This window comes from Schistocerca cancellata, chromosome 1, assembly GCF_023864275.1.
Source record: "Schistocerca cancellata isolate TAMUIC-IGC-003103 chromosome 1, iqSchCanc2.1, whole genome shotgun sequence".
Taxonomy (NCBI): Eukaryota; Metazoa; Arthropoda; class Insecta; order Orthoptera; family Acrididae; genus Schistocerca; species Schistocerca cancellata.
Genome location: NC_064626.1, coordinates 309,122,288 through 309,148,264, shown reverse-complemented (window position 1 = coordinate 309,148,264; position 25,977 = coordinate 309,122,288). Strand labels below are relative to the sequence as shown.

The window sequence follows — 25,977 nt, the reverse complement described above, 5'->3', positions numbered from 1 at the left end:
CAGGAAGAAGATGCTGCGATACGCAAATGATTAGTTTTTCAGAGCATTCACACAAGGTTGGCACCAGTGGCGACACCTACAACATGCTGATATGAGGAAAGTTTCCAACCAATTTCTCACACACAAACAGCAGTTGACCGGCATTGCCTGGTGAAACATTATTGTGATGCCTTGTGTAAGGAGGAGAAATGCTTACCATCACATTTGCGACTTTGATAAAGGTCAGATTGTAGCCTGTCGCGATTGCAGTTTATCGTATCGTGACATTGCTGCTCGCATTGGTCGAGATCCAATGACTGTTTGCAGAATATGGAATCGGTGGGTTCAGGAGGGTAATACGGAACACCGTGCAGGATCCCAACGGCCTCATATCACTAGCACTCGAGATGACAGGCATCCTATCCACATGGCTGTAACGGATCGTGCAGCCACATCTCGATCCCTGAGTCACCAGATGGGGACGTTTATATCTCTTAGGAGTTAGGAAAAATTTATTCACAGCAGTAAGAAATCCATGGCAGCCTTACTTTAGTTGTGCTCTCAAGACAGGATGACAGTGGAATCTTATCAGAACTTCCATGACCTACTACTCTTATTACTCTTTATTAATTTGTCTTGCTCTGAGAAATTTGTGCAGTGTAACTTCAAACCACAAGAGCTTAAAGAGCCCTCTGATACCACGACCCATTTATGGGTGCTGCACCAGCTATGCCTGTGCTGTCCAGTAATCACATAGTTCTACTTAATTTTTCCCAGTCCACAGGCACTATACCAGCTCCACCTGTGCTGTATTCAAATCTCTTTAATCTCTGTACTTCCATATATCATATCTTCCTAACATCTGATACTCTTTCCTGTTATGTCTCATCCTTCTGTTGGCCAGATATTGTTGGTGGATTTACAGCTTTCATCAGCATTGCATCTCGACGGACATGAAGCGGTTCAGTTGATAATGCCGTGGCCAGTGACTCACCTCACATCCTGCAGTATCTTACTGCTTTGCTGTTTTGAGGCAATGACAAATTATATTGAAGACAGTATGACCTAACAAATCAATATCATTGCTACTTGTTCTTGTTCTAATTCTTTGGCACTGTACCATGGTTTGAACTTGTCTTATCAAACTGAATAGTACCAGTTAACTATTTCTTGTGTTCCTGTGTTAATCTCAGTAGCTATGACCTTAAATCCTATGTGATTTTTATCCTTCATCGCTGAGATATATGGTACTCACATTGCGAGTAATTATTCCTAAACATTCACTCTATTCTGTAAAATTCCTGATTTTTTAAAATCTTATGGCTATTCTATCACATCCTAAAAATTACTGAAATTGGCTGGTACAGTGTCCTTTTTGGTATCATAAGGAACACACTGCAGCATACAACTTGGTGCATAGTAGAGGTGTTAACTGTTCATCCCTCACCACATACTACAGCTGTATCTTGTCCCGACATTAAGATGAAATTGGGGAAAGATCAAACCCAAAGATTAGAGAGCCCCACAAGTGGTTTTAAAGAGCAATCCAAGCTGCCACCCAAAGATGTTAGTGTCATCCATGATGAGTATTTAGCACTCCGTCTTCATTCGTCTCTTCCTTCTGCCTTCTCCTATTATGGTAGTTCTTTTCATGAATCAATCTTCTTTTCCATTCACGTCATTTCTGGCACCAAAAGTTATGGGGTGTCAGAATGGCTTGAAGTGGGCGAGATATTCTTCACCAGAGATTAATGTGGGTGCAGCAGAAGAAGGCAGCCTGGGGATACAAACACCCTTTTCTTTTTAATTATTCACAATAATTCAGTGTTTTCTGGCCATGGGTGTTGATCTCTGGGTCCTCAATGAGTGCGACAAACATGCATCCACAGCATCTCCCAGTGCACTTGTCTCTATAGTGCCATCCTTGTCAGGAGCAATGCATGCCAAGTGCCTCATGATGCTGCTTTGGGCCCTGTGGACATCCCACATAACCTGGCCACTGCTTCTACTGTATCCTGATGAAGGTGGCCAAGTGTATGGTAGGGCAACCCAATGTCCCAAACTCTGCAACAGAGGATGGACAGCTCTGGCTGGCTGTGTAAGACCTATGTTGTGCAGGGATGCAAGGCCTTAGTTAAAACCTGGAAACATGGGAAGGCAGCTGGATTCCAGCAAGTAGACCATTGGTGGCAGGGCTGGCAAGAGCCTGGATGGTCAGGCAGCTCTAGAAGGTTTGAGGCCCAGTGACAGTGCTGGCAGCTGCATCGTGGATACGTCATTGTCTTTATGGCAGCATCCAACACAGGGTGGACTTCATGACTTGGCCCAGCTGTCTGATGATGACTGGCTGGTCACAGGAAGGAAGTATAAATGTTGCTGTCAGATGACTGATTGTGTGGAAGATGTAGCACTGCCAAATTCTTCTGTCGTTCAGAAGCTTCTCAAAGGGTTGTCAGTGTCTGAGGTTTTGATCATTTCCTTGTGAAAGTAGATCACATTGTAGGAATGGCATGCAGCTTGAGAGTATTGTGTCGGCAGGCATCATTGACTGCTGTGGTCATTGCCCGGAACATGGTGCCGCAGATATGCACTGTATTTGATTCAGTACAGTTCATTATGTGAACATCACTACATGCAGTGATTCGGCACTACGACCAAAAATTCCGACATAAAATGTTCTCAAGTTTCTTTCTGCAAGAACCTCGATCAGTGTACAGCCTCACCAGGCTATACCCAAGTAGAACCTTGTAGGGGTACCCAAGTAGGGCAAATTGTTTCTGTAGTAGAGAATGCCATTGGCTCACCGACAGATGTTCCATGAAGACACCCGATACCGTCTTTGTAATATCTCAAAAAAATACAATCTGCATTAACAGTACCTTGAAAGATACAAGACTGGGTATAATGTACAAGGTACTTGTTCCTCTTTACAACTGTGTTTCTCTCCAAGACATATCATCAATGCTGACTCACATACTGCCTGTTATTTCTAATGGATCTTCTTTAAGTAAGTTAATTTGTTTTGCAGTCTTGCAACGTCATTGTGGCCTGTTGTGACATGTCACGAATACGTTGTGAATTTTAAAATTTTCCCTGCGAATTGACTGTTCAAACAAATTTCGGGCTTGCAGCCAGTCATCGTTCAATACCTCGCATGATATTTCAACTGGGCACCTGCCAGTCATCTTCAGGTGAGCCGTTGCAGACTGGCGAAAACGTCCGCCGTTCTGCAATATATAGCGCGCTGTAACTATTCTGCGCATGCGTCGAAAACTTGATAGCTGGTCCACATTGCCCGCCGGCAGTGCCCTCTCTGGTGGAATAGTGGAGCTCAGTCACCCTCTGCGTTGCTGTTTGCTTGGCCATCGGCACACACTGTCATCTTTGATTTGAGCAAATCATGGAGATGATGGGATTCCATGCACTGTCCAGCTGGTAGCTGCTGTCATGGTTCAGCAGATTTTCCGCCAGGCGTATTTCTACGAATTCTTTAATAATGGAGTTCCAGAAAGATGTTGCTGTGGACAAAATCATTGTTTCCTCATACTCCATTGAATGTCCAGTGGAAATACAATTTTCAGCAATAGCTTACTGAGAAGGCTAGTCATGCTATTGTCAAAGAGAGGATTTGCTATACAAGACGAAGGTTAGATGCTATTTCAGCAAAATTTTACCAGTTGCATCTAAAGGTTGAAAGGTATCTTTCTCCTGTATCATGGGATGGTTTGATGGAGTGACTTCAGCTAAGTTCGAGTGGATCCACAAGGATGCTAATTGTTGACAGATATCAAAATTTGATTGCCTGTTGCCACAGAAGCCGTAGCCAGAAGGAATAATTTTACGACGTTCCATTGCCAATCTCATGGAGAAAAATTTGGACGACGCTATGCTGTCTGTATCGAACAAAGGACTCAATTTTGCACCTACACCTACAGCACCGACAATAATAAGTTTTTTGAGTGGTGTTGAAGAAGCTGTACGACATCTTCCTTTGGATGCTGCAGAAGAAATAAGAAGGGATACTTTCTGTGCTCTGTTGGAGGCTCGTACTCAACGCCGTAACTTAATCCCTGTAGAAAGGGTTGCATTACGAAATCTGAGAGAGGACCCTGACATAGTGGTATTGAAAGCTGACAAAGGTAATGCAACTGTTTTCTTACCTCGTGGAGTGTATAAAGATAAGATGTGTGGTCTGCTAAGTGACTCTACCTATAGGAGGATTGATTACGATCCTACAGGACGTGTGCAATGGAAAACTTCAGCACTATTAAATTCCTTCTCCTTACCGCAAGAGACCATCAAGAGGTTAAGACCACATGGTTGTGTACCTCCAAGACTGTATGGCCTTCCAAAGGTTCATAAAGAGGGTCTTCCTCTGCGTCCAATTGTAAGCAACTTTGGAGCTCCTACATATGATTTAGCAAAACATCTCGCTTCGTTGCTGAGACCTTTTATGGGCAAGTGCTCACATCACATACGAAACTCAGCTGATTTTACCAATTGACTGGGGGCTCTTCGTCTTAGCAGTGTAGACCTTCTAGTAAGTTTTGATGTGGTCTCACTTTTTACTAAAGTTCCTCTTGCAGATTCTTTGACACTGATTGGTAACATGTTTCCTGTTGATATCACTGCTTTGTTTAGGCACACTCTATTTGATGTTTAATCAAGAATATTTTGAACAGACTGACGTTGTCGTCATGGGCAGCCGCCTGTCTCCCTTAGTGGCCAACCTTTTTATGAAGGATTTTGATGAGAGAGCACTTGAATCAGCTGCCCTGAAACCAACAGTTGTTTGGAGGTATGTGGATGATACCTTCATAGTGTGGCCTCATGGAGAAGACAAATTAATGGTGTTTCTACAGCACCTCAACTCCATTCATAACAACATCCAGTTCACCATGGAAATAGAGAAAGGTGGTTCTTTGCCTTTCTTGGATGTCCTGGTTCGAAGGAAGAGTGATGGTTCTCTAGGGCAATCAGTGTATCGGAAGCCCACTCATACTGATTTGTACATGCAAGCATCGAGTTGCCATCACCCGTCGCAAACCATGAGTGTGCTTAAAATACTTGTTCATAGAGCTCATACTGACTCAGATCTAGATAGCTTACCTAAAGAACTCGCCCATCTAAAGACAGTATTCAGTGAAAATGGGTATTCTACCTGGCAGATTAACAGGGCACTAACAGTTGAAACTAAGAAGCAGGAAGTGGTTAAAGAGGAGAACGTGCTGGAACAACCTTAACTTTTCTTCCTTTCGTTGGCAACACTTCATTTAAAATAGCAAGAATCCTACAAAAATTTCAGCTAAAAGTGGTTTTCCACCCACCATTGAAGATTGCGGACCTTGTGGGATCAGTAAAGGACAATCTGTTACTACGGAAGGCGGGAATTTACAAGATAATGTGCCAGTGTGGCATATCTTATATAGATCAAACCACACGCACCGTGAAAGAACGCTGCACTTAACATCAGTGTTACACCCGTCTTTTGCAGCCAAGCAAGTCCGCTATTGCTGAACATTGTATTTCCACTGGACATTCAATGGAGTATGAGAAAACAATGATTTTGTCCACAGCAACATTTTTCTGGGACTCCATTATTAAAGAATTCGTAGAAATACGCCTGGTGGAAAATCTGTTGAACCATGACAGCAGCTACCAGCTGTACAGTGCATGGAATCCCATCATTTCCACGATTTGCTCAAATCAAAGATGACAGAGTGCGCCGATGGCCGTGGCACACAGCAACACGGAGGGTGACTGAGTTCCGCTATTCCACCAGGAAGGATGCTCCCAACGGGCAGTGTGGTCCATCTATCAAGTTTTCAACACATGCGCAGAATAGTTACAGCCCACTATATATTGAGGAATGGCGGACGTTTTCGCCAGTCTGCAACGGCTCACCTGTAGATGACTGGCAGGTGCCCAGTTAAAATATTGTGCGAGGTATTGAACGACGACCGGCTGCAAGCCTGAAATTTGTTTGAACATGTCACAAATATCTCCAAACCTTCAACAACACTTTCACAGCATATGGATAAAAATATCTAATTTGTGATATTCAGAATCTTTGTGGGTAGGGCTTGTAAATTTTATGTTTTGAAAATAACCCTCTGCAGTCATCACACTGTTTTGTGTTTCAAAAGCACTTTGCTGACTAGTTTTGGTAAATGTTTTGTATCTGTCTACAATATTCATTGGTATACCTCAGTAGGATTAAAATAAATTGCAATTAGTTTAACTTTTCACAGCATCTGTAATAGAACAGGAAATATATTTAAACTGAAGTCAGTCTTTGATCTGCCAATACAAGCTCTTACTACCCTCACTATCAGCAGATGTACTGCAAATTTGACTGATCTCAGTACGTCCAAAACAGTTGACATAAAATGCTGTTCAGTCAATCCTGTACAGTCTAGAGTATCACTTGTTAGGTACAGAATGTTAAGATAGTTGTCAAACCTCTAGCTGTTTACTGCATGCCCTCATACTCCTTTCATGTCATATCATTTCCACTCTCCACACCTTCTCACACTTCTTAATAATTTATGATATTCCATAATTGTAATGATCATTGTTGGTTGTGAATTTGTTAAATCTGACTACCTGTGGTAGATTTATCAAAGGCTGCATCCTTGTATTTCAATGACAGAGAGATTGTTTACAAGCTGTCAGAAAAAAAACTATAACAAAATTCTTCACTGATTTTTGTTCTTCCATTCTCACATATTTTGTCTAATTAGTGCACAAAACCTTGACTTTGATTATGTCTGTAATTCTGTGTGCTTGAATTTCAACTTTTAGGGAAGGGCAGATGTTGAGTTTTAGTTGAGTACTGCTACTTTGACGGAGTTGTAATTGCTATTGATTAGTTTACAGAAACATCACACTGTGATCTTTCTAGCTTTTTGCAGATGTGATGCATTGAAATATTAGTAGGGCGTTATAAAGTCAGCCACATGTATGTGTACAATTGTAGATTGATCCAATGAAGGATTTCCAATTTTGCTGCTGTAGTTTTAATTGTAAAAACTGTTTCAGTTCATTGCATAATAAATGTATTTTTAAATTTATCCATGTTATATAGATATTGTTTGAGGGCTGTGACTGTATTGTAAGATTTTTATGAAATAAATGCTGTTGCAATATATATTATTTCATAAAAAAATGTACTTTTGATATATGTGTTCCAATAATATTATGTTTCTTTTCTTTTTTTAAAAAAAAAGCTACTTCTGTTCCACAGGTGGCACTGTTGGAGCAAGTTCAGGCTGTTGTATGTATGGGTTTCTCAGTGCATACTGTTGAAGGAAAACGTGGGGAGGCAAATGACACTCTCTTAGATATTCGATGTCCAGTTTTCTTTGTTATAGGAGAGAATGCTGCTACATCACGGTGAGTAATGATAAAACTGCCACCCACATATTATTAAGATTCTCTTTGTCTGTTTTCTTTTTCTTTGTGTATTTCCTTCTTTATTTTACTTCTGTTAAACAATAATCTGCATCATACACACTCCCCCCCCAAGTGCCCTCCACACCCACACACTTTAAAAAGCACACTTCTTGGCATTACATATGCCATGTTAACAGTTCTTGTGAATGATTCCTTATTAGAGTTAGTTCCGATTTAAAATGAAACTGTCTTATCTGTAGATTTCTGGATCTGCAAGTTATGGGGTAGCTTACACATAGGAAGCAGCTGCTTGGGTAGCAGTATACTTGTGGATTGTACATGGTTTTCTTAGGTTAGGCCAGCGAGGGGTTCCGAACCTGTGGGGAGGGAGGGGCCTACAGATAGTTTATAAAAAATCAGAAACAGCATTGTTGAAACAAATAATGAAAAATAGATAAAACAGTAAATTGAGTCATTTAGAAAACCTCTTGCAAGAAAAGTGCTATAATACATTGTGTTCTTCCCTTATTCTGAAGACTTCCTCTCGAATAGTATGTACAAACTGCATGATATGCCTGGCTACATCAGTTGTAGGATCACTGAATGTCGTCACCTGTATGAGTTGCGGTACTGATACAATGTAATTGCCTGGGACAAAGCAGTTGTGACAAAAACAACAGGTCACTTCACAAATACCGTTAATGTGTAACACGGAGGAATATTTGAAGCAGCTACCACAAAATATGGTGAAAGTGGGAGATAGTCTGTTGACAGCTGATTTTAAGTGCCCAATTATCAAATTGCAGGAGATGACAAGTTTTGTAGCATGTCCTAACGTAACTACAACTTCTTTTAATATACAATGTATCCAAAGAACAGCAATCAACAATCTGTGGCAGAACTAACATCATGATTGCGTTGTTCGCGGCATTAAGGCTACTCCCTATGAGAAAACTCAAGGCAGAAGAATTTCAGTTTAAGTGGTAATACCAAACCATATTTCTCACTCTCATTTGTTAACTGAAACTATCCTCACAGTGACTACACCAACCACGAGCAGTCGTGATTGGCATTTGGTTGTAGATTACAGATGATGCTAGCAGATTGCAAGCGAAAAAATAGTGATAGGAAAAAGAAATAAGAGCAAATAAAATAGTCAATATGGCAATGAAAATTATGAGGTTAAGTATTAGAAATAAAAACTAAAAACAATCAATAGAATAAAAATAACAGTCAAAGTCTTTTGATTGGGTTGAGCAAAACAGTAAATTCCACAAAATCGCCCATGATTCCATCATACGACCTCCACGTGTGAAACTTATATATCCATTGCACTATGCCATTAAACTATGGAACACTGTTGTATTTATGATTATGGTGATCCAGGTGTAATGATTAATTGCGGACTTCAAAAATTTAGCTTCTCACAATAATGTCACATAGAAGAAGGTGTAATTAGATGAATGACAAACACTAAATTCACTTAATGATGGTTTATTCAGTACTTGCACATATAAGAGTACGTAGCAAACTGCCTCCAGCCAGAACACGTACAGTAAATACACAGCTACAGAACATTCCAATACAGTGGTTCTTGACATTTGTGGATACTTCTAGAATGTACTCGGTGTTACGCCATCGATTCTGCATACTCCAACTCCTGATGACTGATTCTTGCCCTGGCGGTGATCTTCTTAGAGCTTAATTTGCTGCTATGCTCTTCTTCACCTTTCCGCTTGTTGTCTGTTGCTGGAGCTTTGAATTTACCCTGGGTTGCAGGATCCTTATAGGGCTTCATTCGAAGGACGCGGACCGTATCTCTGATCTTTCGTCGTCTTGTGTCAGGGTCGAAATCTTCAACTTCGTAAGTAACACCAGACAACTGTCTTACAACCTTATAAGTCCCAAAGTAGCGCCTGAGGAGCTTCTTAGAGAGATCAACCTTCCGAACAGGAGTGAAGATCCAGACAAGGTCACCAGGCTGGTAGACAACAGGACGGTGGCTTGCGTCATACGTTCGGCTATCATTTTTTTGAGCCTGCAGCATGCGGAGTCGAGCTAACTGCCAAGCTTCCTAAGCTCTGGTTAACACCTGGCCTATATAGTCATTGTCCATGTCATCAGGATGTAACGGAAACACAGTGTCCATCATCGTAGTCGCCATGCACCAGGAAAAATAGTGTAAATCCTGTGGTGTCTTGTTTGGCAGTGTTGTAGGCAAATGTCATGAAAGGTAGCACCTCATCCCAGTTGCTCTGCTCAGCATTGACGAACATTGATAGCATGTCGGCCAAGGTCTTTTAAGGTGTTCAGTAAGCCCGTTAGTTTGTGGATGGTAGGCAGTCATCATGTGATGAGTAATGTTGCACCAACAGTTTATCTCTGTCACAAGATTCGACTGAAAAACTTTCCCTCGATCTGTAACTAATGACCTTGGGAGCACCATGTATCAATACAATGTCTTCCACAATGAATTTGCCTACCTCAGATGCATTGACTGTTTTCACGGCTTTTGTAATGGCATAGCGTATCGGATAATCAGTGCAAACAATAATCCATCTATTGCCACTAGCAGACATTGGAAATCATCCGAGGAAGTCAATCCCAACATACTGGAAAGGCGTTTCGGCTGGTGGGATTGGTATGAGTTGGCCAGGTGCTTTCTGAGTAACTGCCGTTCTCCTCTGGCACTCTCAACAGTGCGACACATAGTGACGGGCACTCCTAAATAAACCTGGACAGAAAAATCTCTTGTGGATGCTGTCGTATGTCTTAATAAATCCTAGATGTCCGGCCTTAGGTGTGTCCTGGAATGTCTGTAGAACATCTAAGTGCGGGTATGTTTAGGAATCACTGATAGCTTTCCAAACAGATCAAAGTTTCTCTTGCAAAGTAATCCATTAACTACCTTAAATTGTCCTTTCACATCCTCTGGCCGATTTAAGGCAAGCATAATTTGAGATATCTTGGTGTCCTTCCTCTGCTCAGCAGAGAGATCCTGGAGTGCAGTGAGACAGTCACTATCTTCATCAAAGTCTTGATGCTCTTGCACAGGGTTTCTTGAGACAGTCGGCATCTTGGTGTTTTCTTCCACTTTTGTACACTATGGTAATGTCATACTCTTGAAGACGTAGTGCCCACCTGGCGAGTAATCCTGTTGGATCCTTAAGATCTGACAACCAACAAAGTGACTGATGGTCCGTAACAACTGTGAATGGCCTTCCATAGAGATACTGTCAAAATATGTACATGGCCCAGATCACAGCAAGACATTCTCTTTCTATAGTTGAGTAGTTTATCTTGGCTTTTGTAAGTGTCCTAGAAGCATAGGCTATAACCTTCTCTTTTCCATCCAAAATGTGTACCAGAACAGCACCGATCCTATACCCGTTGGCATCTGTGTATAGTTCTATAGGTACTGTCTCATCATACAGACCAAGTACAGGATCAGTCATCAGAGCTTTTTGCAGCACAACGAAAGAATCTGGTTTAGGACCACCCCAGATAAATTTAGCATCAGCTTTTAACAACTCTTGGAGTGGCCTGGCTTTGATACAAAAGTCTTTGATAAAACAACAGTAATAAGAACATAATCCGAGGAAGCTTCTCATGTCTCTAATACTTATAGGAATAGGAAATTCCGTTATAGATCTCACCTTTTCTAGGTCTGGCTGCACACCTTCATTTGACACAAGGTTTCCAAGTATTTTGACTTCGTTTGCTTCAAAAAGACACTTTCTTGGATTAAGTTTCAGTCCGCCTTGTTGGAGATACTTAAGAGCAGGCCTCTGTATTTTTATATGTTCATCAAATGTCTCTGGAACACTATAATGTTATCTAAATAACAAAGACACATTGTCCACTTCAGTTGCCTTAGAAGATTATCCACGTTCTAAAGTAGCTGGTGCATTACACAAACCAAACGGAATTACCTTAAACTCATACAGGCCCTCAGGGGTGATGAACACAGTTTTCTCACGATCAGCTTCATCTACTTCGATTTGCCAGTATCCCGAGTACATGTCCATGGTTGAGAAAAACTTACCACCTTTGAGACCATCCAGTGTATCATCAATTCGTGGAAGAGGGTAAACGTTCTTTTTAGTTACCTTATTAAGCTTCCTGTAATCAACACAAAAGTGCCAACTGCCGTCCTTCTTCCTGATGATGACCACTGGTAACAACCATGGGCTCTGCAAAGGCTGAATGATGACATTCTACATAATTTCCTCTACCTCTTTGCGAATTATTTGATGTTCCATTGCTGACACATGGTACATTCTCTGGCTTATTGGTTGATGGTCTCCATTGCTAATCCGGTACTTCACCGTTGATTTGTGTAATTTGCTCTTCACCTGTGGATTGAAACATTCAGAGAATTCTTGAAGAATGGCAGGTAGCTTCTTCTGTTGTTCCTTAGTGAGATCTGGTGATAGTTGAGCTAGAAGATCTTGTCTCGTGGTGGTAACACTAATTTCGCCCACAGACTTGGCATGGGATGACCAAGTTATTCCTCAGTGGTATGCTTCTCTTACATTCCACTACAAGATCCATGGGTTGATGCATGGCATGACATGTGAGAGTTACCTTTCTAGCGCTGACTGCAGCAATGGCCACTTCATCTGCACAAATAGTCTTCACACATTCGGATGCACGTCTTCCCATCCATGGTATCTCATCTCGTCTAGCATGATCTTTAAGTGACCACAATCTATAATTGCCTGAGAAGCTTTCAAAAAGTCTCATCTGAGAGTTATGTCATGACTACACTCTTGTAAGACTATGAATTCTAAGGACTGTGTGTGGCCACTTACACTCACACGAATGGTACATCTTCCTGTGGGTTTTACATATTTCCCATTAGCCACCTTCAGCAGAGATGTTTTGTTGTCGACGAATATGGTTTTCTGCAACTGGCAATGGTACTTCTCCGAAATGACTGAATATGATGCTCCAGAGTCCACAATAGCTTGGGCTGGTCAGCCATCCATGAGGATATCAACGTAGTTTCCTACCTTTTGTAGTAATTGAAGGTGGAGGTTTTTTCTCTTTGGCGGCCTCACCTCCAAGGAAGGTCACATCCTTTAGTTTTCCAGGTTGCGGCCGATAGGTGATCGTCTGAAGCTTCTAAATGGCAATGGAGACCTTGATCGGCATGTTGGGCAGCATCCTCTCCAACGGCTAGCTAGTGGCAATGGTAACCTACATCGTCCTGCACACACATCTTTTTGTTCATCTTCGCCGTCCTGGAGTTGGCATCGGCTAAGATCGCTCTGCTGTCTTCTGGCGCGGGCGTCATCAAATATCCACCACATTTCTTGACAATAGTGCACCACATATCCCGGTCGTCTGCAGTGGAAACACACTGGTTGGTTATTCTGGGTCCTCCAGATGTCAGTCTTCCTTGGTGCCCAAAGATGTTCTTCATGCGGCATTATAGGAACGTAACTTCGCCTGAGTTTCGACTTTTTCACGGTTTTAAAGGGAAATGAAGGATGAGAGATTGGGTTCAATGTCTGTTCCACTTCCTCTCATATGACCTCTTGAAATGTCTCGGTTTTTTGCTTGCCGTGCAACCAAAGTGCCTTCTGAACTTCCTCTCTCACTATCTGATGAACACTTGTGAAATCAGTTCCTTCATCCATCACAGACATCGATATGACATTTTGAAGCTGTTCAAACTTCTTGCGTGTAATTCTTTTTTGGTGCATTGTCTCGATATACTGGCACCATTTTATGAAGTTGTCTGCTGTTGAAACCTCCTTCAGGAGTAGTACTTGATACATGTCCTCAGCAACACCCTTCATGAGATGTGCAACCTTATCTTCATCCTTCATTTTAGGCTTCACTTTTTTATCTTCAGCCTTGCACTTCTGTCGTTGTGTGTTGCCGAAATTCTTGCGCAGTTCCACCTGGAATACTTCCCAGTTTGTGAACTTCTCCTCGTTGTTCTCATACCATTGCTTGGCAGTGCCCTCCAAGTAGAAAAATATGTTAGCCAAACATACGGTGTCATCCCATTTGTTAAATTTGGCTTCAGCCGCTTGTTTGGATCTCGGCTATCATCACCAGAGAACTCGGAAGGATGTCTCATGTGATGGCACACAGTTGCTGTCATCGTAACGTCCAGTACTTCTTCTGTCTCTGATAGGTTGCGATCTGTTGAATGTGGCTCGAACTCCGGTTTCTCACCACGTAAACGGCGGCTCTGTTGTGGCCTGATAGGAGCCACTGTGTCGTCGATAATGCACACTATCACAAGTTCCAGTACCCATTGTCTCCACCAGAATAATGTCACAGAGAAGAAGGTGTAATTAGATGAATGACTAACACTAACTTCACTTAACGAAGGTTTATTCAGCACAAGAGTGCGGAGTGAACTGCCTCCGGCAGGAACACATACAGTACATACACAGCTACAGAACATTCCAGTACAATGATCCTTGACATTTGTGGATACTTCTAGAATGTACTCGAACCAAATATAGAAATTAAAATTGTACAGTCCAGGTGAGTTTTGAACCTGCATGCAATAGGTTAGTATCATAACCACTACACCACGGAGCTACTCAGCTTCTTCTGTGACGATATTATGTAGAGCTTATTTAATATAAGCTGATTTCTGTAAGTATAATAGCTGTATATGTGAACCTGAGTTGCATCTTCTGCAGAAAGATCCAGTAGTGTCTGGTTAGTGCTGCATACAAAACAAGTGTGTGTGTGTGTGTGTGTGTGTGTGTGTGTGTGTGTGTGTTGAAACATGAAATAAAAGGGCCAGACCCAGGATTCAGGACCCAAACATATCAAGGAAGAAAGCCACACAAGGAATTGGAAGTAAACTGACTGTTGTGGCAGTTCGGCAACAGCGAACACTTTGGTTGTGACGTTGAGTGCTCTCATTGTAGGAGACCAGCTACAATGTGTGAAGTGTCAACTATCAAATATATTTAATCGGGCTATAGTGATTGCATGTTGCCGATTAACACCTGTAATGGAAAATCGTGTTTATTGAATGTTGGCCCTCTGTAGAATTTTCTCTCCAAGGTGATTTTATAAATATGTCTTCATTAATACCAGAAATACTTGATCCCAAAACATTTTCTCATGCATCAAATTTATTGTTAAATGAGAATTTGTTGTATTTTAAAATTATTTCCAGCAGCTTGATAAATTCCATGGTTTCACTTATGGATAGTGGTTTATGTTTGAGGATGTTAGTTGGAAGTACTTCATCCACTGGCACTTTTTTGTTTAGATTCTTGTATAGATTCTTGATACTTTGGAATTTGAACTGTGATTTGCCAGTTAGGGATGACTCCTTAATTGGAATAATTACAACCATGCTGCTACAAACTAAATAGTTATCTCCGAAGGTACCGTTTTCTGTCAATATTGGATTGATCAGTCTGGATAATTTATAGGCTAAACTATTCCTCAAGTTATCTGTGGACCTGTTTGGATTTCACCTCCCTGAATTTTCAGTTGGGCTTGCATCATGGTGACAATGTACTTTAATGAATTTGTCAGCACCACATGCAGGTTAATCTTTTAGCATTTTCCTATTATATTTTTATTACAGTTTGATTGTTGGTGTTTTATTGTACGTTTAATGCTGTTTATTTGGCTATTACTGGATAATATTAATGTGTAGATGTTAATGATCCTGATTGTCACTTTGTGGGTACAGAGAAACAGATTATAGATTATCTCCTGTCTCAGTTAGGTAGGTCTCTCTCTCTCTCTCTCTCTCTCTCTCTCTCTCTCTCTCTCTCTCTCTCTCCTCATGAGTTGGCCTTATCTTTAATTTCCTTGTCACACATCAAATAATGTTTCAATCTGACTGAGGTATTCTCTACTTTGTTTTGTTTTACTTATTTGGACATCAGCCATTATCCAAAAATTGCTAATTCACTGTTAGTTAACCAGGTTATCCTCATTAGTCTCAAATATTGACAGGAAGTAGTATTTTGAAAGGTAAAAAATGCTATCTAAAATGCCTTATTATAAAATCAATAGAATTGGGACGAACACTGAGTAGACATTAGTATTGTCATTAGCATGATTTTCAAGCGGTGCTGCCTGGCTACTGTTTGCATTCTCAGAATTTTCAGTCATTAATTCCTCCATCCATGTTCACTTCTGGCATTTCAAGTCTATACACGTACCAGCTGTTAATGACTAAAAGCAGAATGTTAACATTTTTGAATAGTGTATGCACTCTACATGTAATCTTAGCTCTTTGTGTTATATCAGTGTTTGTAGTTTGCATGACACTAGAAAAGAAACTAACCCACGTTTTATCTAAATTGACATAAAAATACCCCAAAAACTGAATAGCAACAAGGATGTGTCACAAATAAGTTAGTATTGTCTTTGTTTCTTTTGCAAAAGTTTCAGAGTACCCTTAAGCTTCAGTTATTGTACCCTTTTACTCTTCTCCTGTTTGGGCTGTGTCTGCAAAATGTAATGGAGACGCTGTGGTTCTACCTTGATGCAAGACACTTTGTGTTTTGTAAACTAGTATTAGAGAGGTTCTGTCATTACATGAGAGTTTTAGTTGTTTTTTATTATTATTATTATTATTATTTTATTATTTTTTAAATACTAGGAAAATTGTGACCGTGATTAAAGTTCTCTGAAGGTAATTTAGGTAACACATACAATGTTTTGCAACACAATCGACCCACAGATCCTTGACATTTTGTGTATTGTGCACTACCTAGTGATGATCAGTTATGTTTATTTTGCCTTTGACCATGCAGCAGCATCCTATAGTTGTTGTTCTCTCCTCCTCACCCCCTACTGTTGAGCAAAGTAACACCACACAGCCATTCAAATTTATGTTGTTTGTGATCCTCATAATTGCTTAAGGCAAATGCAGGGTCAGTTCCTTTGAAAAGGCATTGCTAATTTCCACCCCTATCCTTCCCCAATCCGAGCTTGGGCTCCATCACTAATCCTTTCTCCTCCCCTTGTCCCTGCTCCCCCCCCCCCCCCCCCCCCCCCCCACTCACACACGCAACTGAATGGATAATGGTGTGCTGATGAGTAGAGAGATGAGATGGGATATTTGCTGTCAGTGTAGGTGCTTTAATGACAGTGTGTGAAGAACATTTAACACATTATGTTTCATTATAAAACCATCCTCAGGCTGAATTGCACTGTATCTTATAAACAGAAAATTTGTTAAATTATTACTACACTGAAAGCAAACGTGGAATAAATACTAGAATAAATAACCTTTCTTTTGCAACCACTCAGGGAGCAGTAAGTCATGAATGTAATTTGGGGAATGGGGCTGGAAATTAAAGGATAAAGATAAATCACAGTTTTCCCCCAAACTTTCTGAATTTATAATTAAGACATTATGCTTTTGTTTTGATTGAAGGTTGACCAAGAAATACGCAGTTCATATAATTTTCCACTCAATGCAAGTTAAAAACTAAAGATACTAAAATCTCTTTAAGATTACTCAGTTGGTTTGTGGCTTAAAAAGGCTCAGTGCTTGTATTAATCTACTTGACATGTATGAGTTGTATGGCTTTGTTTGATGTATGCTTTGTTTCAGATGTGAAGACATAGAAGAAATAAGAGAGAAAATGAGAGTGGAAACAGGATTAGTGGTGGTTGGAGCTGCTGATGACCAGCTCAGGATGTCAAAGTTAACCAAATTTAGAGCAGGTGTAACACAGACAATGGTGGACTATTGCATAATGGTTGGTTGTTACTAAAAATATTTGAGTAGTTAGAAAAATAATGTTAAATTAATGCAGTTAGTGATTTTGTGCAACATTATAAGAACAAACATTGATATGAAGCAGAATGATGTATCTACACTGTAAACATGTATTTGGTTACTTTTTGAAAAGCCTGTACATTTTCTTACCCTGTATCAAAATTCCAGAGACCCATCTGCTATAGCAGGTTTGAAATCATTGAATCAGTGACAGCTTCATGAATCAGAACCTTAAAATTAGAGATATACTCACTCTTGCAGTTTTATAAATTTACCTGTTTGCCCTCTTGTTCAGATCTTCTATAGCAATAATCAATCATCCAGACTGTTAAATATGCTCATTTCACCCTCTGCATTTAAAACTGATGCAATGGTTCTTAAAAGACACAGTGTTCATTGCACCTGCATTACCTACTTATTTATCTTTCAGGTAAAAAGAAGGAAAGTTTCCTGGCCCTCAGAAAGCATGACACACTAAACCCTACACTCGGAAAGATTTTTTATTTGTTTACATATTTTTAAGTCTTACACAGAAGGACCGGAAAATGTAGCATCTATTTTTGGCAAAATGCGAGTTTTTTTTTTTTAAACTGATTGTTAAAAAAAGTGCTGATAGTTATATTTTTGACTGGACTGCTTGCTTTTGTTCTGAAATGGCCTTTGTTTTCTCCATTTGGCAGTACTTATGCTTTCAAGCATGATTGTTATGTAGAAAAGCAGCAGCATTTTCCCTGCCAGTGAACTGAATGTGTCGCCGAATGAAGGTGTTTCTGGATATTACCTGTCTTCTTTTGCTCAGTTAGATAATTACAAAATCTGCAGACTATTAATTTCAATCTTTTGTGGGCATTTATAGCTGTGCAACATATGCTTGACAACACTGAAGATTGAGCTGACAAGTTATTTAGAGTGGAAGTAGAACCAAATGTATGGTAACTACATTTTTACTTTAGGGGAAGGATTTCAGCACACTTGAAGAAAGCCACAGATTTTGTTTTCCACTCGTTATAGCACAGAGTGCTGGCACTATAGGCTACAGTGGCAGATACCTGTGAGTGTAAACAACCCAGAATTTTGATCGCCAGATGGGAGAGGAGCAGTCCAGGGAAACAAGTCCCACATTCCTTCAGCAGGGCACCGGCCTAAAGCAACTGATACATTGTTACAGACATCGCCAATCTCTTCTGGTGTTGTAAGGGTGGTAATCAAAAATTGTGATGGACCAGGATTAGTTGCTTCACTTATTTCGAAATAAGAAAAGAAAAGAACAAGCAACATACAACACAGAGAATTCAGGGACGCTTTCTGTGCAATTGCTTGTTGAGGGTAGCAGAGTATTGTTAACTGAAAAATCAACTCACCACGCGGCAACAGAACACACATGTAAAAGGAGGTTATAATTAGGCAAGCTTTCCTAGCCAGTGGTTTCTTCTTCTGGCAGAAGGGTCAAAGGGGAAGGAAGAAGGGTGAAGGAAAAGAACTGAAGAGGTCTAGGAAAACGGGTAGATTTTGGGAAAGTCAGCCAGTACAATGGTTCAGGCGAGACTTATTGCATGGGATGAGAAGGAAAGACCTTTCCTCCCCTGAGCTGCAGTTTGGCTGACAACATCTGACACCAAATTTGCCACATTAAAAGTGTCCGCATTATTCTATCGTTTGGGCTTTAGCTAATAAACAAACATATGCATTTATTTGTTGTAAAATGCTGTGCCACACAGCTGAGTACTACTATGTTGCATTACGTGGTGTGTATCTTAAACAGACCATTCAATCATCCACAATAGGCATGGCCCCAGATTATTGTGCACATTGATATATATATTGTTGCATTCATACACTTTTGATTTCACAGACAGATTCTTAACACACATTATCTTGCCAAACTGGGCTTTGTCAGATAATGTACAATACCAATAACTGAAAATTGGTTGCCTTTTCGATATTTATGTGCAGAAAATAAGGCTTTTTCAAACTTCCTCTGATAAAATAGTTCATCTGGAAACAATTCACCCTGAAATGGCGTCTATCAAGTAGTCTCGCTTTTTTGCATTTTGAGACAGAATTTGAATCTATTTTGCATTTGTTGCAAATTTTATCAGTTCCTACTTCTTAGTAAGAAGTTGTTTTTTCAGATGGCTTGCTTAGTTTATTCTCGGCTATATTTGTGGCAGTAAAAATAACATGTCAGCCATATTGGGTCTGTGTTATTTCAGTAAGTTCAAATATTCTTTCCTTCATGGATGGCCATAGTACTTAATTGTGAAATGGGATTTAGAAGTAAAATGATATTTATTGTGCTTCACTTCATTTTATATTTGTGAGCCAGAAAGCAAAAAGGGGCCTCTTGTCAAAAATTTTGGCTTTTCAGCTATTGTTATTTTTATGTTCAGCATTAATTATGAGTAATTTGTAATAAATAAATAAATAGATTTCTGTCTTTAAATTTGCGTGACTTATGACAGGTTTGAATGTTGGTGATGGAAAATGGGTGTTTTAAGATAATGTGTATTAAAGTTTCACTTTGTTGCCATTGTTTAATTTCACATATTTAAGAAACAAATTGTGTGTTTATATTACCCTGAAAAAGTCCTTTTTCAAATGGTACAGATTTCTCTAAGTTAACATTACACATTAAGTGGCTAACACATTTTTTGTATATAGCACATCATAGTGTACAAACATTTAAAATCAAATAAATTGGCTCCAGATTAAGAGAAATTAGCAGACACTGCACGGTTTTTCTATTTTTCCCAAAAATTGATATTTTTACTACATGTTGTGACCTATTTGAGACCAAACTTTGGTTTTGAACCCATTAGGAGGCCCAAAACAACCTAAAGTTTTGAATTCACTAAACCCCCAAAAGTACATTACTCAGATCCTGTGTTTTATAATGGTTAGAGGATCTGATTTTCTAGTTCTAAAATATTTGAGCCTGAAAGGGATCACAATTGTACACAAACAGCATTTTTGCCCTATGTTCTGGAATTACTGTACCAGGAAACTGAGTGGCTCCATTGTCTTCTGGAAAAATGTGGTGTGCAGATTCATTTCCATCAACGTCCATTTTGCAATGTACATTATCTTTTCAGCGACAGACGAGCTCAAAGTGGATATATTTAGTTTTGCGAGGTACTATGTTAGCATTACTATTCTTTGGGACATATAGCCAGTCATGTGTACCCAATGCTACTTCATGTTCTTTGTTTCTGGCAGCAACAACGGAGTTTACATGTACTGTAGGTATAGATTTTTGTTGCTACCATGTCTGTAGGCATTTATGACTCTCGTATAAAAAGGGACCACTTGTCTTGTTTGGCATTTTTGTATTCACAAAACTGAGCTCCTTAAAATGCCTATAAAATTTTGGAGATACTATTTTGAGAAGCATCAAACTTGCATCTGTGAGATTTGGAAAAGGGCCCTCTTTCGGACCAATATTATTTCTCCATAGTGATTAAGAGGTCCTTTTTCAGAAGACTGACATTGATTGCTTTTAATGATAATGTTGACTGCTGTTGGATTAAAACACCTTTTAAATTGATATGAGCGTGTGCAGAATGATGTAAATTACTACATTAAACAAAAAACAAATAAAAACAGATATTATCAAACGTTTTTGCTTGTACTGAAAATTTTACTTCTCCAACAGGAGGTCCATTTTCGCTCTCTGTGTCGCTTTATTGAAATGTGCCTAATAACTAGAAAATAACTAGGAAAAAAATTACACTGGGTCCATTAATGGAAAGCTTCATCCTTCAGGCTCTAAGTCTGTTTCAGCACTTGTCTTGAAATAGTGTAATATTGCATAGACAAAATTTATCTTAACATTTGAGAGAGAGAGAGAGAGAGAGAGAGAGAGAGAGAGAGAGAGAGAGAGAGGAGAGAGAGAGAGAGAGAGAGAACATATTTGTTTCTACACTTCCCCCCACCTACGCCCTCCCCTGCCTCCCCACTCTCTCTCTCTCTCTCTCTCTCTCTCTCTCTCTCTCTCTCACACACACACACACACACACACACACACACACACACACACATGACATGGCATGAAGACTTCTTGCTTGCATCTTATTTCTGCTGCTGAACATATCTTTCTTTCCCTGAGCTGAGAACGAGGCTTGCCTTTTTTCTGAGGTGTAAATTACTACTGGAAAACATGTACTGTTGATGTACGGGTGTCAGTGAGTATTGAGGAAAATTCCTTTCTCAAGGTACTGTTGTCATTTCATTGGTACCAGATGGTCACTTCTAGCTTAGGAACCACTGCACGCAACGAAATGTGAATTAATTTACTATCAGTTGTGAGGTGTGTCTACTGTACATTTTGAATGAACTTTATACAGTGCTCTCATACTTTGAGCATTCAAGTTATGACATTGGTTTCTTTTCTCACAGTCACTTGTTGTTGTCTTTGGTCCGAAGACTGGTTTGATGCAGCTCTCCATGCTACTCTATCTTGTGCAGGCCTCTACATCTACAGATAACTAATGCAACCTATATCTTTCTGAATCTGCTTACCGTAAACATCTCTTCGTGTCACTACGATTTTCACCACCCACACTTCCCTCCAGTACTAAATTGGCGATCCCTTAATGTCTCAGAATGTGTCTACCACCTGATCTCTCCTTTTGGTCAAGTTGTGCCACAAATTTCTTGTCTCCCCAAATTCTTTTCAGTATCTCCTAATTAGTTATGTGTCCTAATTACCTAATTAGTTATGTGTTCAACCCATCTCATCTGCAGCATTGTTCTGTAGCACAACATTTTGAAAGCTTCAATTTTCTTTTTATCTCACAATCTAATCACACAAAAACTGTGAAACTTGCATCAGTTCTCAACATAATCTCCCTGCAGCCATACACATTTTTCACAACTTTGACACAATTATTTCATGGCTGCTGTGAATGTTTCTTTAGGAGTTTGATTTGATGTCTGGAAAATTGCTGATGCAATAGTGATGCAACTAGTGTCTGAGTGGCCAAGGAGAGTTTCTTTCATCATTGGAAACAACTGAAAGTCACTAGGAGCCAGGTCAGGAAAGTAGGAAGCATGAAAAATCACTTTAAAGTTGTTATCACAAAGAAACTGAAGTGTCACATTCATCCTATGCGATGGTACATTGTCTTGATGGAAGAGCACACATGTAGCCTTTTGTGATTGTTTTTCATGTAATTCTGGAAGGAGCTTCTTATTCAAAAGATCTTGGTAGCATGTATGTTTGACCATAGTGCCCTTTGGTATGCAGTGAGTAAGGAATACATTACCGCTTTTCCAGACCACATCCACCATAATTTCATCAGCACTGAAACTTACCCGAATTTTTTTCGTGTTGGTGGATGTGTGTGCTTCCACTGAGCTGACTGACTGGCTCTTGATTTCAAGATTGAAAAATGACGTTCATGTCTCATCCATTGTCACAGTCAGTGAAAAGAAAGTCCCATTCATTTTATCATCTTGTGTTGTCATTGCCTGGCTGCGTGCAACATGCACAGTCTTGCAGTTGTCTGTCAGCATTTGTGCAACCCACCTGGAAGACATTTTATGTATTTTCATGTCTTCTTGCACGATTCTGTGCACAGATCCCAGTGAAGTGTTTACTTGTAGTCAATGTGTTCCATACTACTATTGCTATCCTCCAAATCAACTTTCTCCTCTTGCTTAATCATGTTGTTATACCAGCTCGTGTTGTTGCATGACATTCTACCTTCTTCAAACTGTCACACTCACAAACATCATCAGACACATCCATGATACCATCACCACATGTGTCACTGAACTGATGATGAATTTCAGTTGGTGAAATTGGGAAAACATATGATTACACACAGTTTTTGTAATCTACATCTACATATATGCTCTGCTAGCCATCAAGCAGTGTGTGACGGAGGGCACAATTCACACCAAAGCCATATTTTCCCCCCGTCTGTTCCACTCGCGGATCACGACTGTCGGAACGCCGCAGTATGAGCTCTTATTTCCCGTATCTTTGAATGATGATCATTACGCGATTTGAAAGTTGGTGATAATAACATATGCTCTACATCCTTGGCGAAGATTGTATTTTGGAATTTAGTGAGCAGCCCCTTCTGTTTAGCACGTAGTCTATCTGCAAGTGTGTCCCACTTCAAACTTTCTATGATATTTGTAACACTTTCGCAATGGCTAAATGTACCAGTCACGAATCTTGCCGCTCTTCGTTGGACCTTCTCAATCTCTTGAATCAGACCCAACTGGTAAGGGTCTCACACAGACGAACAGTACTCTAAGACTGGATGAACTAACGTATTGTAAGCTATTTCCTTTGTTGAAGAACTGCATCGCTTCAGGATTCTACCAATAAACCGCAATCTAGAGTTCACCTTACCCGTTACTTGTGTAATCTGATCATTCCATTTGCGATCATTTCGAATAGTCACACCCAGATACTTGACTGATGTTACCGCTTCCAAAGACTGCTCATTTATTTTGTACTCATACATTAATGGGGATTTTCACTTTGTTATACGCAGTAGGTTGCACTTACTAATATTGAGAGATAACTGCCAGTCATTACACCACGCATATATTTTCTGCAAATCCTTATTGATTTGCACAACTTTCATGTGATACTACTTTCCTGTAGACTACAGCGTCATCGGCAAACAGTCTAAGGCTGCTGTCAGTACCATCAACCAGATCGTTTATGTAAATTGTAAAAAGCAGAAGACCTATTACGCTGCCCTGGGGCACACCTGAAGTTACTCTTGTTTCTGTTGAAGTTACCCCGTTCAGGATGACATACTGCTCCCTTTCTGTTAGAAAACTTTCTATCCAGCCGCATATGTCATTGGATAGACCATAATCGTGCACTTTTTGTAGCAAGCAACAGTGCAGAACTGAGTCGAACGCCTTTCGAAAGTCGAGAAATATGTCATCATCCTGGGAGCCGGTATCTAGAGCCTGTTGTATATCATGCACAAAGAGGGCCAGCTGTGTCTCGTATGACTGCCGTTTCCTAAAACTGTGCTGGTTTCTGCATATGAGCTTCTCAGATTCTAGAAATGTCATTATTTCTGAACACAAAATATGTTGCATGATTCTGCAACAAATCGATGTCAGTGAAATTGGCCGGTAATTATGTGCATCTGATTTTCTACCCTTTTTATAGATTACTATGACCTGGGCCTTCTTCCAGTCCTGTGGAACTTTCCGCCATTCCAATGGTCCCTGATAGATGACAGATAAGAATGGTGCTATATTTGTAGCATAGTCAACATAAAATCTTATGGGGATATCGTCTGGGCCAGCTACCTTTCTGGTTTCTAAAGATCTTACCTGTTTTACAATCCCAGATACACTAAGCACTATGTTAGCCATCCTTTCATTTGTTCAATAATTGAAAGGGGGAATGGTGCTGCAGTCCTCTATCGTAAACGAGTTTTTGAAAGCTAGGTTTAGAATTTTGGCCTTCTGTTTGTCATCATCAGTTACATTACCTGTACTATCAGCAAGAGAAGGTATTGAATTATTTGTAGCGTTCATAGATTTTACGTATTACCAAAATTTTTGGGGGTAGTTTTTAGAATAATGAGAAACGCTGCATTTTTAAGGCAAAAACAGTCCTCACTCTCATCACTGCCTCTAGATTTTGTGTGCCATACAGTGCTGCCCTCTCTCTCTTTCACTCACAGTGAGCATGCGTGTATTTCAAAACAAACCAGCTGTTTCTATCTGTTTCCAGTCAGAGAAGTTATAACTTGAATGCAGCTTGTAAAGTTACACACGTGAAAATTAATGTGTCTGTAAATCGGAGTGGCTGTGGATTGTGCAAACACTACAGGATAGCAGCACTGGTATTACTGACAACAAACAGAGATCCCAGTGCAATGAGTCCAGGTTACAGGATGTCTGTAGTATTGCACAGTTCTGTGCTGGTCTAGCCAGCCTGGGCAGTTACATAGTCAGGAGGCTGAGTGACTGTGCGGTGAGGCTATGTGGGAGGCCCAGAAAGGAGCACCTGTTGAAATTAACACTTTATCGTCAATTATTACATTTACTTTGTGGTTTGGTGGGCCGGTAGATGGTCAGCCTGCAGCTAGAGTCCACCCAGATGGCTGCTCAACAAATGCCGGCGCCTTGCTTTGCTGACATCAGCACCTGGTGCCAGGCCCGTGGCTGTCTTGCGTGGGCCACAGCACTGACATCAATGGCGGTTACTGGGATTTTCGGTAATGACCACATGCAGGCAGCCAAGGTGAGTGGCAAGAGGTGCACCAACCTTGTTGTCAGAAGGTGGCTGCTGAGCCCAAGGCACTACCTGTTGCCTTCCGTCATGAGTCTGGTGGCTGCTGGACTGGATCAGCCGGCCCACTGCACTGTGGCAGCAAATCCGGTGGGAGGACTTGGTGCAAGAATCAGGTACCCAGGTGGCAACTCGAACCTATGGCTGTGGCTGACGACTCTATGTTGTCTCCTCGTCTGGCATAGCCACTGTGACCTGGTGGTACTGCTGGACTTTGAATAACTCTGCTAAAGAATCATTGGTTATTTGTAACAAATTGCATTGCACTTTTGTCAGTGCATCACTCCTGGCTATGTACTGCAACACCACTGAAATCTCGATGATGAAGACATTGCATTGCCTGCATCACGGGTTACTGCTGCACTGACAAGTTACACAATAATTTCACATGCTTGTTGTCTTAACTCAAATGTTGACATGCTACATGCACCTTTCCCAGGCAGTTAATGCAGTGTTCCTTCACACCTGGTCACAAATTGTACTCTTACCCTGTTAGTGGCACTACACTGGATGAACATGTGACTCGGCCAAGAACAGTGAGGTTTCGTTATTGAACAGCATCTTGCCAGTTGTTTTGTTTGCACAT

At 40.4% G+C, this 25,977-nt stretch overlaps 1 protein-coding gene across 1 annotated transcript in view; it reads left to right on the top strand.

Moving 5' to 3' along the window:
• The window catches only part of LOC126172711 (KAT8 regulatory NSL complex subunit 3), a 162,561-nt gene that overhangs the window by 84,219 nt on the left and 52,365 nt on the right, over positions 1-25,977 (top strand). Inside the window, exons 9-10 of the mRNA XM_049920902.1 lie at positions 7,226-7,374; positions 16,943-17,090. Of these exons, the coding sequence (XP_049776859.1) occupies positions 7,226-7,374; positions 16,943-17,090 (297 nt within the window). The remainder of the gene's footprint in view (positions 1-7,225; positions 7,375-16,942; positions 17,091-25,977) is intronic.